The sequence below is a fragment of the Ursus americanus genome, chromosome 8 (assembly GCF_024610735.1).
Source record: "Ursus americanus isolate L20-20 chromosome 8, mUrsAme1.1.p, whole genome shotgun sequence".
Classification (NCBI taxonomy): Eukaryota; Metazoa; Chordata; class Mammalia; order Carnivora; family Ursidae; genus Ursus; species Ursus americanus.
In genome coordinates this window covers 31099592-31115003 of record NC_142134.1, presented here as the reverse complement: position 1 = coordinate 31115003, position 15412 = coordinate 31099592, and the positions used below count along the sequence as shown (strand labels likewise).

At 35.9% G+C, this 15412-nt stretch overlaps 1 protein-coding gene and 1 long non-coding RNA gene across 3 annotated transcripts in view; one reads left to right on the top strand and one right to left on the bottom strand.

Annotated features, from left to right (window-relative positions):
* The window catches only part of LOC148109557 (uncharacterized), a 296308-nt gene that overhangs the window by 126791 nt on the left and 154105 nt on the right, over nucleotides 1-15412 (top strand). The gene's annotated exons all lie outside the window — the stretch shown is intronic.
* Nucleotides 1-15412, bottom strand: part of LOC123775908 (transmembrane protease serine 11D) — a 41738-nt gene that overhangs the window by 16267 nt on the left and 10059 nt on the right. The window contains exons 2-4 of the mRNA XM_045771509.2: nucleotides 14467-14592; nucleotides 12444-12562; nucleotides 3990-4057 (exon numbers count right to left, since the gene is read on the bottom strand). Of these exons, the coding sequence (XP_045627465.2) occupies nucleotides 3990-4057; nucleotides 12444-12562; nucleotides 14467-14592 (313 nt within the window). The remainder of the gene's footprint in view (nucleotides 1-3989; nucleotides 4058-12443; nucleotides 12563-14466; nucleotides 14593-15412) is intronic.

Genomic DNA, 15412 nt, shown 5'->3' with positions numbered 1-15412 from the left:
CTTTGGGCTAGTGCTAATTAGGGAGATGAACATGAGGTTTCTAAATAAGACCAGGATTCTCAAAGAACTAAACCCTCAGTGAAAGCATGGATTGGAAAGAAAAAAAAATGTGCTCATAATGTTATTAAAAAAAAAATAAAGATGTTTATATGTCTCAGGGTTCTAGGTCTAGACAGCAAAAAGAATGTCCTGAAAATTCATGATCATGAGCCTAGCTGCATGAAAGTTTTGGATTTGCATTACCACCACCTGCATGGTTCCAGAAACTTTAAGAAATTCCCCCCTCCCCCCCCAAAAAAGTCCATGTGTTGCTGATCCTCCTAGAGCATCTGATAGAAGCAAATGCTCTGTAAAATGGGATGTTAAATCCAGGCTGCATAGTATCCCACTTATGAAGTGGGATTAAAGGTAAGCATACAATCCCAATGGCAAACACTTTATCATGAGCTAGAATCGGCAGAACAAGGACAGCAACCTCAAAAATGTCACATAATAAAATTAACAGATAAGTAACTATATTTGAAATGACTAATGACATAAAAGGGGAATCATAAATATGAGAAAAGTATAGGATATTATCAAAACAGACCAGACAGGTTCACAAAAAAAAAAAAAAAAAAAACCAAACAGAGCTCGTAGACAGGAAAACAGTCATCATTATCAATCAACATTGAAAACTCAGTGGATGGGTTACACAAAATATCAGACAAACTGAAGTTAAAAATAAATCACACAAAATGTAACACAGATAAAAAGATGAACCAGATCAATAGAGGCTAAGAGACTAGAGAAAGTTCAATGTTTACCTAATGTAAAATGAAAGAAGAGCACCAAAAAATAAAGGAGCAGCAATATTACAAGAAATAATGAGAATTATCCAGAACTGATGAAGACACGAAGCCTTAGATCACAAGAGTCTGAGGCATACTAACTAAAAGAACCCCCTCATGCAATACATCATAAAAAAACCTCTGACCTCCAAAGACAAATGGAAGATTTTCAAGAAACAGAGAAGAGATTAGCTACCAAAGAACATTTGACTGAAGGACAATGTCTTAATAGCAACAAAGGAGGCAGTCTATAATTGTATCTTCAAATTGCTGAGAGAAAATAGCTATTAATTTAGAATTTCAAATCCACACTAAAGTATTATTCAAGAATGAAGAAAAAAAGGACATTTTTTAGATCAAAGCAAAACAAAAAGGATGCTTTATGGCTCATGGACTCTTGTGAAAATTTATAAAGGAAATATTTCAGTAAGAAAGATATTGAATCCAGGAGGGTTAAGGTACAGTAGGAAATAAGGAACAAAGAAAATGGGAAACTGGTAATCTATCATTACAATGACTAATTTGGAGTCATTAAAAATAGGGTGGAACTAAAACATCATTCATAATAACATGAACAAGAGTTCCAAGTTCCCTATATTATTTGGAAGAAAGGTAGTGGATTAAGCCAACTCTTCTTATCTAAATTTGAAGGATATTCACTTAAATAAAGCAAAGATGATCAGAATGCATTAGAAAATATAACTAGCTGTCTTTCTGTTTTAAGAGAAATGTCTAACCTATAAGTATACATCAATATTGAAAATAAAATATTGAAAACCCTTCTTGAGGTTCGGGATAGTGAAGAACTGAGAGAAGTCTAGTGGGACTGAGAGTAGTCTAGGTGGAGGGTAGTGAAAGATAAGCCCAGAGATGGAGAAGGTAAGAGAAGTCAGGTAAAGGAAGGTTGGATAAACTTTGTTACATATATGTGTATAAAAATGTCTCTCTCTCTCTCTCTCTCTCTCTCTCTCTATATATATATATATATATGTATGTATATACACACATTGTATATATATGTATATACATATATACACATTATACATAAGAATATATGTACCTTTCATATGCATATATTATATTTACATATAATATTTGGCATATTGCAAGGGTAATGAATGGCCAATAGAAGGATTTTAACTAGGGAATAATATGTTTAGAATTTTGTTTCAAAAGGTCTTTCTGGCTGTTGTGTAGAATGAGTGGAGCAAGACTGGAAGAAAGGAGAATCATTTGGGAGACTGTTCATAGTCCAGGCAAGAAATGGTTGAGGGCACTATTTGAAGAAAAGCTTTGAAATTTAGAGATATTTAAGAAATAGAATTGAAATTTTATTTATTTATTATTTATTTTTTTTTAAAGATTTTATTTATCTATTTGACAGAGATAGAGACAGCCAGCGAGAGAGGGAACACAAGCAGGGGGAGTGGGAGAGGAAGAAGCAGGCTCATAGTGGAAGATCCTGATGTGGGGCTCGATCCCATAACGCCGGGATCACGCCCTGAGCCGAAGGCAGACGCCCAACCGCTGTGCCACCCAGGCGCCCCTAGAATTGAAATTTTAGATGGTGGGATGTGTGGCTGAAGGAGAGGAGAAATTAAAGACGACTTACATATTTCTTTCTTGAGCAACTAGGTTGAAAATGATGCCATTGATAGAGGTAGGCAACAGTAGAAGAGTTAATATTTGGCGGGGGAGAGATAGGTTTAGGTCTGGACACAATCAAGTTGAGTTGTCTGTGAGATACCTGTATGATGACATCAAGTAGATGGCTGTGTACATTCATGACTAGAGATGAGGAGAGAGGACTGGCCCAGAGATACAGCTTTGAGAATAGTGAGCATATAGGGGGCAACGAAGCCACTTAAAGGAGAGAATGTAAACTGAGAAGAAGAGAGGCTTATAGCATGGGCTGACATCCAACAACATTTGAAGGATGTACAGAGAAGGAATAAGAGCTAGTGAAGAAAATTGAGGAGTTAATAGAGAGGTATGAGGAAAATAAGGGTGTGTAGGTCATAGAAACTACAGGATGGTACTATTTCAAGGAGGATTGAAAATACAACAGTGCCAAATACCACTGAGAGATCCAAACAGAAGACTGATAGAGTTTGTTTGGAGCTTGTGACTGGGATGTCATTGTTGAATTTGGCAAGGATAATTAGCATTTTGTGGTGGTGTCAGAAGTGAGATTGTAGGGTTTTGAGCAGTAGGTGGGAAGGGGACAAAAGGGGAGAAAATGCAAATGGTTCATCCAGTCCTACGGATTTTGAGAGCTGGTGGCTAATACAGAGATTTTCACAGGAAAGTGCTAAGGGGAATGTTCACTGGATTGACTGAAATTCATTTTGGTAAATACTCTTCCCATGGATTCTTCTTACTCCTCTCATTTCTTAATAAAATGTATCTGACCAGATGCTCATGCTCCTGGGATTTACTGATTCTACACAAAATAAGAAATAATAATTTTCTTGTGGTGGTGGTATTTGAGAAATATCTCCCCTTCAAAGGACTTTTGCTTATTATTTGAAGGATTGGGTAATGTGGGCATTGAAACATTTGTGCTAGGGGTGGTATTTTAGTTGGGAGGGCCTGTCTGATCACATCACACAGATAGGTATACATCAACTAAGGCAGGGATGTCAAATAATTAGAATGCATACTGCTACTCCCCTTATTATTCATTCATGCCAGAGATGCTTGGATTTGGTCACAGCATCCTTTACATTATAGCATTACAGGCAGATACAAACCAAAAAGCTTGATGTTAGTCATTGTGTTCTGATATTGGATGAATATGCCCAGGACCACAGCATTGCACAACTCCAGGGGCACTGTTTACATATGCTGGATTGTGAATGGGATCCACTGGATTTATACAGTAGGATGGCTTTATTACCATACCTTCACCTGACTCTTTAACCTTTCTTCCTTTCCTATCAAGAATTGAAATTATATGTTTATTTTCATTAGTAAAGAGATCATATGCGGCATGTTTTGTTTTTGTTTTGGCCTTGTTTTTTAAGCTGCCCATGGTACTTCTTTCATAATATTGCAACAAATTGCGTGAATGCCTCATTCATTATCCATGCTGTGGGCAAAAGTCCAATGGGCCAAACTGCATCTAAGCTTATATATTTTTTATGGAGTTCCACTTACCTCAGTTTGACAACGTGAGCTCTGACGAACTGATTTCTTAAATTCGATTCTTTGAACGTTTTAGTAATCTGTGGAAAGAAAGGAAAAAACTCTTTGTAGTTGCAGTTGTTCTTCCCCTTTCTTCTTCCTCCTAACCTTGCAACATGGGATTTAAATTAATGAGGAATAGGGACTGGAGTTTTCAGTTCATTTCAGTTTAGTTCAATTCTATCTCAGAACACATGAGATTGACTTAGGCTGGTGATACAGCCTTCTGATGCAGGGCCTATTTCTTCATCTATGATACAAAGATGATAATGGGCAGGATGCGTCTTCACGAGAAGTCATCTCACCATTAGATGTTTTACTCAGTGTGATTTGGCGGCTCTTCCCAAGGGGGTTGGGGTGGGTGCTAAGCCAACCCTAGGGGGGTCCATGATACAACCTACATTTGTGTGATTCCCCAACCACTGTTTTTAAATGGGTAAAACCAGATTAAAATGAGTGATGAAAAGAAGGGAAAGATGCAAAGGCAGTTTTTTCCTTGTTAATTATGACTAATACCTAAGCATCTGAGGTTATTTTTAATATCAGTTGGTAATTTCCTGACCTAACCTTAACCGTCTCCCTGAATCATTTTTCAGTCCCAGCAAGGATGGCGCTCTTGAGTTATAAAGCTCAGGTTCGCAGTGAACTAGGGGTGGTACTGTGACTGGAATGGTTCTCTCAGGTGCAGGGTCAGTCGGAGATACTGAGTTTTCCTAATGGGGGAGTGGATTCCATTTGGTGTTGCCTCTACCATGAGGCAGCACCAAAGGAGACATGGACATGGAAATTAAGTAGTGGGCTGAATATTATATTAAGCCAGGATTTGAAACCAATCCTTCTTGAGACTGTAAAGTTTATGCAATCTCTATTACACCACATTGTATCTTTTAAAATATCCATTCCTATAGGCTGGTATCAGACCAAGCAGTTGTTTGGCAAAATGATAATTTTCTTTCTTTTCAGAGAGGCTTTGAACATTTTAAAGAATAATGAGACTATTGGCTTTACGGAAATAGTTCATGTTCCTTTTTAAAAAATTTAGGAAATATTAGTAAGTGTTAAGAAGAAAGAAAGAAAAAAAAACCTCCCCAAATTCTATGATCTAGAATTAACGGTTGCTGTCATTTGGTGAACTGTATTCCAGGTAACTATAAAGAAGGATGGATTTTAATATGCATATTAATATCGTATGTTATAGGAGGTATTTTAATAAAATGATTTAACTTTAATTTTACTTGATTTTAACAGAAGTAAAAGGAACTGACCTAAAGCTGAAGGAATTGTTAAAATTTGGATAAATGTTTCCTGTGATTATATTTTAATTCATTATTTGTCATTACACCTGCACAGGCAAGACTGGACCAAAGTAAAAAATCCACCTTAATTATGACATTTTGTTATGTGGAAAACTTCAGTGAAGACTAAGATAATAACCTAAAGAAAGCAAATTGATTAATTGGTTGATATCAGGATACAAGGATAAAGGAAGAGGACCATGGATAAGATTCCCTATTTCCCAGAGTAGAATGTTATTGGCCCTTTCATTAGAACTTATCAAATGTTTGGTAGAAAATCAGTGAGCAGATGATTCTAGAGAATTCCAATAGGATAGTGGAAAGGGAAGTTAATGAGAAACACAGAGATAAGTTATCTTGCTATGAGAACTTGAATGAGCCTTGTAACCTTTCTTCCTCTCAGTTTTTCCATCTGCAAAAGTACAGTCAAAAGTGTATTGAAAAAATTATCTGTACATAGTTGACTACTGCAACTCCCCCAAATTATTCATCTACTTTTAGTGAGCTTTACAGTCAACCTTTTGGCCTTTTCCTTTTCTTCAAAATTATTACTGTTCAAAGGGTCAAACAAGTTAACTTTCACACTCTGATTTTGTCATCTGCACTATTGACACTTTCATTACCTTGGACAAAAATCAAATAAACAATGAAAAAAAGAGAACTATTTTATATTTCCCTCCTGATTGAGGGTGACAATACTATCGTGGTATTGTAGTGTAGACTAGAATCCTCCTACCTCGGTAATATTCATTGTTGATAAGGATTGAAGTGAGATGTGGATTATTTAAATTCCAACAAAGTGAATCATTGAATTTGTTAATAGACTATCTATAGAATGTATTATCATACATTTTCGTCCTTAGAGAGAAAAGATCTTATTAGCTAACCAGGAAGATAAAGCACCTTATTTTCAGGGCCTTCTTCCATGATAGCTATATTTCTGTTCATATTATTCATGAACTGAATAATAGAAATAATGGTTTTGTGATTTCAGCCACCTTCCAGTTACCACTTTCTGCTTAAATAGATCTGGAAAGCTCAGTTTTCAAGAAAAGGATAAAATATGTGGCAATATGACCTGTTACTACAGTGGTCTCCAAATATTTTTGATTATGTGCTTCTATGGGTAAAGCATTTTGTGCATGAGTAGCCAAAACACGTATATTTATTTATAAATTATATACATGTAATAATACTGTACTGCTAGCAATATACATTATAAAACATTGACAAAATTAGAAATTAAAAAGGCTGAGTTACAGAACAAACATTTAGGAATTTTATTCCATTTGTGTTTAATAATAATTTCACTATTAATGTGACTGGATAGAATTTATAATTTTTGAAATACTTCAAAGTTATGATTCTAACTTTAATTTAAATACGTGGTTTGAAGTGCTGAAGAAGTTTCTGCACAATTATGTGGCTCAAATGCATAAAGTACATCACCGACAGAACTTAATAAATCACGACACAAAGTTGTCAGTCCCTCCCAGCCATTGTGCAAAGATTTTGTTGAAATTCAGCAGGTGACTTTCCATCTTCCCTGATGTCAATCGGTTATCCTTGCAAACCAAATGAAATGTGTTTCATTTTATATGTTTTTAAAGAAACGTGTTCAAAATCAACCAAACATGATAGTTAATCCTTTCCCCCCAATTTTTATGTACACATGTCTAAGCGCTTTTATAGATAACATGCATCATTTTGAGGAAAACAGAAGAAAATCCAAACACCTAATGATGGACCCATTGCTAAACATAGGTTTTCAGTCTCCTTTCCATGGTACGAGTTTTATTTAAAATGTGGCTACTTTCTTTCACTTACACCTTGAAGAGACAGGGTGTGTACATGTGTGTATGTGTCTTCTAAGAAAGGTATTGCTTCACCTGGTAATTTGGCTCTAGTCGGGAGCAGAAAAGTGTCAGTTCTGACATTATGTTACTGTTCTTTTACTTGCTCATTACTGTCCTTGCATATTAGAGTTATCTCCATATTGCGGGTTTTAAAATTTGTGTTTTGCAGGATTTTCTGTTTCCCTTATTGATTCAGTTTACTTTTAAAACTAGATAATAAAATCTTTAAATTAAGTTGAAACTGCACATCATTGAAATCTACTCAGAGCAGGTAAATACACTGAAACCTAGTCAGTTCTGCTGTGTTACTGCCCTTCCCCTCTTCCTTCAAGCTCTCCTCACACACATTGCGTGGGACCAGCTGACATAAAACCAAACAAGGGTGGCAGTGTCAGTTCCTTTATTAAATAGTAACAAAGCACTTTCTTCCTTCTAAAAAATATTCTTTAAGGGAAAAATACATGTGGAATGATATCTGAGTATTTGAGTATTCACAATTAATTAATCCCTTTCTGGAATGCACAACCCCATTTTGGAGACCACCGTGAGCTCCTGATTGCAGTGATCTCTTCATTTTGTGTCCCTAAGACTTGGCGCAGGAACCAACAGACAGAATGCATCATTTATTTATTCATTCAAAAAATATTTGAATGTCAAGTGTGTACCAAATTCTTTTTTAGGCATTAAATGGCCTATTAAATGGATGTGCCTGAATAAGTAATGTGATAAGATTAATCTCAAACTGATACTGTTTTCTTTTTCTTCCTATGTCCTAGTTTGTTTATGGGACTGTAATTAGGTATATTTTGAAAAAAATGGCAATTGTTTGCAGAATTGGTTGCAATATCACCCCCGATACCAAAGGGGAGTTTCAGCTGATCCCTGGTATGAATCCTGACTCAAGTCTTTTATTTAGAAAGACCCATTCAATCAGAATGCACTCGTAGTTTTGATACATGTATTTTGCAAACAGGTGCTTTCATTATTTCTAAATGACCTTGCTCTGTTTTTCACTCTTTCAACAACAGTTTTTGAGCACCTTTTGCACTGAACGCCCCTTCTATCGAGCACTGGGGTACAATGGTGAGAAAAGATAAACAGTCCTTGCCATTATGGAGCTTACGTGTAAGGGGAGCAGACAAGCACTTATCAAGTTATCATCCACATTTGAGTAATATTATAATTGATAAGTACAGAAATACAGAAGAATTTGATCCATCCAGTGAGATTAGAGAGGTTTCTCAGAGGAAATGCTTATGGAGTTGAGATTGTTAGAAAGAATCAGAGTTAGCTAGTTGAACAGGGAGGAAAAAGCCTCACAGATGAAGTGAATGGCACAAAGTCCCATCGTGAGAACACACAGGTTGTGTCTCGAGAACGAAAGGAGGCCAGTGCAACTGTAGCGTGGAGAGCAAGGAGGCTAGGGTGACAGACCAGATCACGCAGGTCTTGTTAGTGTGTAAGGAATTTGCTGTTTATCATAAATAATGGGAAGTCACTGAAGTGTTTGAAACAAAAGGATAATACAGTCAGATTTGTAATTTGAGAATAATTTCTTTTTTAAAAGAGGTTTATTTATTTTAGAGAGCGCGCGCAGTGGGGAGGGGCAGAGGGAGAGGGAGAAACTCAAGTTGACTCCACTGCTGAGTTCGATTTAGGGCCTGATCTCAAGACCCTGAGATCATGATCTGAGCCAAAACCAAGAGTCAGATGCTTAACTGACTGTGCCACCCAGGCCACCCCCAGAATAATTTCTTTTGCTGCATATGGATATTCAATTTTAGGGAAGAAATAATACAAATTATTTGTGCTATTTTAGTACTTCAGAGTAGAGGTGGTGGTTTGGAAGGGCATGGTGTTAGGTATGAAGAGAATTGAATGGAGATGAGGGAAATAGAGGGGTTAAAACCTACAGGGGTTGGTAATGGATTGGATATTTGGAATGATAGAGGACAGTAGGTCAAAGATGAATTCTAGGTTTTTGGTTCAGAAAACTGAATCAGTGACGCTGTCAGGTTTATTGGAAGAAGGCTACTATGGTGTGGGGAGATCATGAGTTTGATTTTGGCACATAACAAATTTGAAATTTAGGAAAAAAACCCAGCCAAGTAGAGATATTAAGCTGGTAGTTGGGTGAAAAGGTACAAAGTACAGAAGAAAAGTCTGGGCTCAAGACCAAGTGAGTCATTAGATAAGTATTGGTTGAAGTGATGGATGAGATCGTCTACAGATACAAAACAGTGTCACTGACAAGGAGAGAGAGGCCAAAGCCTTGGGGAATTTCAACATTGAATGTTAGTGTAGAGGAGGGTGATCCCCTCTAAGGACACAGAGAAGTGGGCAGAGAAGCAGGATAGGAAAAACAGATGAGTGAATATCATGCTTGAAAGTCACAAAATCATAGACTTTTTGAGTTAGAATGTACTATAAAAATCATCTGGTCCAATGATTTTATTTCTCTGTTGCGTAAACTGAGAGCTAGAAAAGAGACGTGAATTGCCTAGTATAATAGAACGTTCTGGGACTATTCCACTGCTTATTAAGTATAGCATGTTGTCTGTGGGACAAAGATAATGATGGTACTCATGTTACCATTGGAAAATGGTATGATCCTTGGATTTGGAGTCAGGAGCCCATGGTTTGAATGCTGGTTCTACCGCTCTCGAGTTGAATGACGTTTGACATGTTTCCTAATTCACAACCTTTATTTTACCCATCTATAAAAATGATTTGTTAATTCATGTGGCTGTTGTGAACTCAAGTTAGAAAGTGCCTTGTAAACCATAAATTAGCACTGCATTAGAGTATTATTCACACAGTGTTTTAAATGTTCAAAGTGTTTTCACAGAAGAATAAATAAATGAAAGTGTGGAAATCATACATCAGAAGAATTTCAAGGGATATCATTCTCTGTCAGATGTTTAAATATCTTGTAAAACCACAGTATTCTAAATAGCTTGGTACTGGTACAGGCAAAGATTAATCAGTGAAGACAAGGAGAGGACAGAGAAAAGAAAAGGAGAAATTTAATGTATAATAAAGGTGGCATGGTAAATAAATCCACTGCACTATTGAATACACTGCTTTGATACCACCACTTGGCTATTTTGGGGATAAAGCTGGATCTCTACCTTATTGCAAAGTAAATTATGGATGAATAAAAGATAAAGTTATAAAAACTGAAATAATAAAATTATAAAAAGGAAATGGAGGTGAATATTTTAAAGAGTATTTAGAGTGGAGAAAGCCATTTTTAACCTGACACAGAAGTGAGAAATCATAAAAAGGACTGATAATTTGGCTCTATGAAAAATTAAATGTTTAACATTGAAAATCCCCTACATTATAAACAAGATTGAGAGTCACATCACATTATTAGAGAAATATATGGAATGTGAATGACAGGCAAACTTTAATATTGTAATAAGTATGAGGGTTTTTTTTGTTGTTGTTGTTGTTTTTCAAATCCATATAAAATAGACCAGTGCTCCAGTAAGAAAATGGACAAGGTCGTGATCAGGCAATTCACGAATGAAGTTATAAAAATGACCTATTAATATAGGAAGACAGATTAAATCCTAGTAATTAAGGAAATGCAAACCAAAATAATTAGTAAGATATCACTGCTCATCTACTGAATTAGCAACAATTAAAATAATTTACGAAGCTGCGTGTTAATGCTGTGGGGAAATTAGCATACCTGTGTGGACTTACATATTGCTGGTGAGAATGTAAATGGGCATTTCTAGAGTGCAGCCTAAAAATTAATCTTAAAAATGCAGAGACCACTATATTAATACAAGCAAGTGGTTGAATAAATACATGGGGAGAATAGACAAATAGAGGAATTTTAAATATTCTTCAAATATTCAAAGCATAGCTCTCCACTTGTCTACTCCTTATGCATGGCTTAGACACAGTGTCTTTCTTCCAAAGAGTATGGTATGGAAAAGGGAGGGAATGACTTTACGGTGTAGAAACCTGCCAAATACTGCTTCAGATGGGTGATCAGGTCGACAGTGATAAGTCATACTGATAGTGTAATGAACCCCTTTCATGCGATGGAATGAAAATGATACTTTTCCTCTTTGGTCTTCCTCCCTCCCCAAAACCTGTAACTCCACTCTAAGAAAAAAACAAACAAAAAAAGGTCCAGTTGTGGGGCATTTTTTAAAATGACTGGCTAGTACTCTGCAAAACTGTCAAGGTTCTCAAAAACAAGGAAAATCTTAGGAACTCTCATAGATTCTCTTCCCAAATCACTGATTCAGCTGTTTATTCTGATCTCCTTAAACATTTAAATGATATACCTAACTTCCTTTGCTCTAATCCCATGCTAACTAAGCAGTTGTTTCATAACTTGCCTTCTCGGGAAGTTTGCCTCTGGGGAAAAATGTGTGAGATGAGCCAATGATTTAGTCTCCCAGCCATAAGAGTTCTCATTATAGGTTAACTTAGTGGTTCCCAAAGGTGGTCATTGGACCATTATCACCAGCATCACCTTAGAAATGCAAATTCTTGGGTCCAGCCCAGACCTACTGAATCAGAGACTCTGACATCAGGGCCCAGAAATCTGTGTTTTGACAAGCCTGCCAGGTGATTCTGTTACATGCTAAAGTTTTGGAGACATTGGATTAATTTATATTCCTAGGACTCTTTAAAAAGGTAAGTAAGCAAACTTGAGACTGGTCAACTCTGACAGTGCAGGCTAAAGGCCAGACTCTGGTCCATGGTCATAAATGAATGCAAAAGGTCCACCTTGAGGTTTCCGGGAGGGCCTCTTCAAGTGAAACCTGACCTTGCTTTGCAGATTTTCTATGTCTGTCATTGAACCAGAGTAGGATGTTGTCTAAACTATGTAATTATTGACATGAAAGCATATCATTTACCACCTGCCACCTGTGTGTTTAGTTGGCTAAGAGAAAAGGAAAGAAGGCAAAACAGAAAGGATTTAAAAAGGCAATCTCTAGGAGAGCAGTAGTAAATGCTCAACTTGCACGAATAGTAGACTTCCAGCTTTTGAAGTCATAATCATTTAAAAATGAATTTACTCAAGAGTCTTCTAATACTTTTCACTCATGACTTAAAAAAATGTAAAGGAGAACTGGTATACTAGCAGATTAACTTGGAAAAAGCACAAAGAAACACATCTTTCAGTATTCAGGGAAGAAAAATATACAGAACATTTAGCAGTTACAAATAGATCACAGAATATTAGATTTATTATCAAATTTGTTTTATGATGGAATAAAGAGCAAAGACAAATATTAACTTACCATAGATTCAATTCTTTCACTCAAAGTCCTATATTCCTGTGTACCTGGTGAGTTTAACTGATTACTATATTTGACATTCAGGATTTGAAAGCTGCTATGGTAAAAGTAAGACTTTTGATCTGTAAAACAAAGAAAAGGGAGGACCAGTCTCACTACTAAGTAGTTTAAACTTTAATTTATTCAGGATTATAGGATGCTATATTACACAATTAAAAAATTTTGCTTCTATTAAAGAAAACCCCAAACTTACTATAAATGTAACTACAATAAAATTATTTTTCTTTCAGTTTTTTAAAAACAATGACAGATCTGAAAGTGTTAAGGATGTAGGAAAATCAGAGAAACGTTATTTGTGAAATTAAACTGCTCAGAAGTGTCATAATTTTCCTTTTTACTTTATTTTAGGGAGATTCATGATTGCATTCATTCAAGGAGCATTAATGAATGTCTATAAATGTTATTATTCATTTAGCACTAAAGAATAACCCAAAGTAATTCTGAATAGTTTTAAGAATTGTTTCAAATAATAATCATTTTAGAGGAATTAGTGACTTGTTATTTTTTAAGTATAAGCTAGAAAATAAGCCTTTGAACAAGATCACTAATTGGTTGTCCAGTGTGAATTGTTTCCACCAAAAAAGTCTGCCAGAGGATATATTCAGCTGGGTAAAGAAGTAAATATTTCTAAAACACACTGTACACATCTTAGAAACATTATGAACACGGGCACAATAACCTAACTTAGGAAAAATCCCTGCTTTCTTTTGATCATTCATAAGCATAATTTATGCAGAGAAGTACCTCAATCAGGGGAAAGAGTTTGAGGTCCTGGTGGAAGGGTAGTATAGTTCTTTGCGGTGGAGGAACAAGTCTTTCAAGGGCCCTAAGTGGTCACTGGGACACATTCTGCAGAGGATGAACGAAGACTCCTCCGCTTGTGTGACAATACAGTGCCATTAAGACTGAAAATTCATTAATGTAATTGGAAACTGGAGGGTTCTTGCCTCTGTAATTCACCTTAGATGTAGTTGATTCCAGGTGATTTGATAGCAAAAGGTAGCCACGATTTTATAATTAGCTTGGCTGAAAAGAGTATTCATAATTACTGGTTTTCCTAATATTCGTAATTTGATTGTGCCACTGAGAGTTTTGCAACTTTCATATAAATAAACATTTTTGCCTATTTACAATAGAACATATAATAAATCATGTTCTCTCTGTCTCCCTATACTCATACATATGCATATACCTAAACACACACCTACACGTATGGTTTAAATGATTTAACAGAATTATAGCTAAATAAAATAATCCCAAAGTGCATCTTTAAGTGAAGAAAGCAGATTATAGCACATATTATCTAGTGCATTTGACACATTTTATTTACCTACATTAAAGCATCTAAAAGAATGTTCACTGAGATATTAAGGAACATTGTTATGAGTAAGCAGGGTATCATATGTTCTTTATATTGTTTCTCATCCATGTGTCCTATATTTTTGTGATGTAATAATACTAAGAGAAATAATAAAAGAACAGATCCTTTTTAAAATTTGTTTTTACTCCTCATCTTTCATAGCTGTTTTCCCAAGACTGTTTCATCAGGAGAAAGATCATGAATTAACAAATACTTCCAAATTTTTAATGTTGAAACTTAAAGTTCTTTGCAATATTTTACATTTACAATTTTATCAGGCTATTATATGAAGAAGGAAATCATGATATTAAATGAGAAAACAAAATAGGCAAATTCTAATGTTAGAAAAGAATCAAGAGATTTTTTTCCTTTGGCTAGAATAATTCTTGCCTAGGTAATAATGTTTATTATGCTAGAAAAAGAAGAGAAAAAAGTACTGATTGAGGGAAAATATAGACACAAACATATTTTTAGGGATATATAAGACATACAATTATGTTATATTAAAAAAAGTGGCAATAAAAGAGAGAATGCCAAACTTTTCATCTGAAGGTATATTTAGTTATTTAGTTTGCAAAGTGGTCCTTTTAGTCTTCTAGTACTTACCAAAAGCTAAAAAGTGGATGAGTAGAGCTATGGTTACCGCCAGGATTACCACCCCTGCCACAACAACGAAACACACTACATATGGATTCAGGAATCTTGAGGTTGATGGCACCCGTGCTGGCCTTAAAACAAGAGAAAATGATCAAAGACTAATCCTTTCACTCAGAGAAGCCATTATTTCAGTGCTTGTGAACGTTTTCTGCCTTCCGATGCCTTTTAGCCTGAACATAGCTCTATTTAGAGGGAATAACGTGATTTTTGATCAGAATATAATCCTGGAAATGAACCTGAACTAAAAACATTCTCCTTAGTGACTTTTCTTTCAAATTATTTTCAGTACAAAAATGCTGACATTTTGGTAGTTTGATAGAAGAATAAATAAATCGGACCTATGCTTTGCAGTTACTTTCCCTTCTTCTGCCAGTTGACAAGATTCTCAAGAGTAACAACTAATTGTATGGTTTTGTTGTCTTTCCAAGACCCTGTGTTGGACACTTACTATGGTAAAGCTCCCTTAACTGGGTACCCAGTAGAGAGAGGAGTCATTCCGGGTGGGGAGAGAGGTGGAGCGAGTCAGAACAGTAGCATTCCTCACTGTCATATTCTCTATATTATTAAAAATGGGGGTGTGACAAGAGGTTGAGTGCTCAGGTCCAGGAAAAGTAGCAAGCCCCTGAAACGAATTAGAAGTGTCCCACAGCAGAAGATTCGTGTGACTTACTGTTTTTCCCCCATGAATTTGTCGGTTGCTGTGTAAGCCAATAGACTTGTACTAATACGGTATCTGGTAATTATTAGGCACATGGCCCAGGTACTATCTACTTCACTGCCTCCCTCCCCACAACCACATACACTCACACAGGGGAGGTAACCAGAAGAGCTAAGTGTGAATTTCTTTTTTCTCCCTTGTTTGCCTGGAGATCATAGTGTCACTCATCTGAGACTT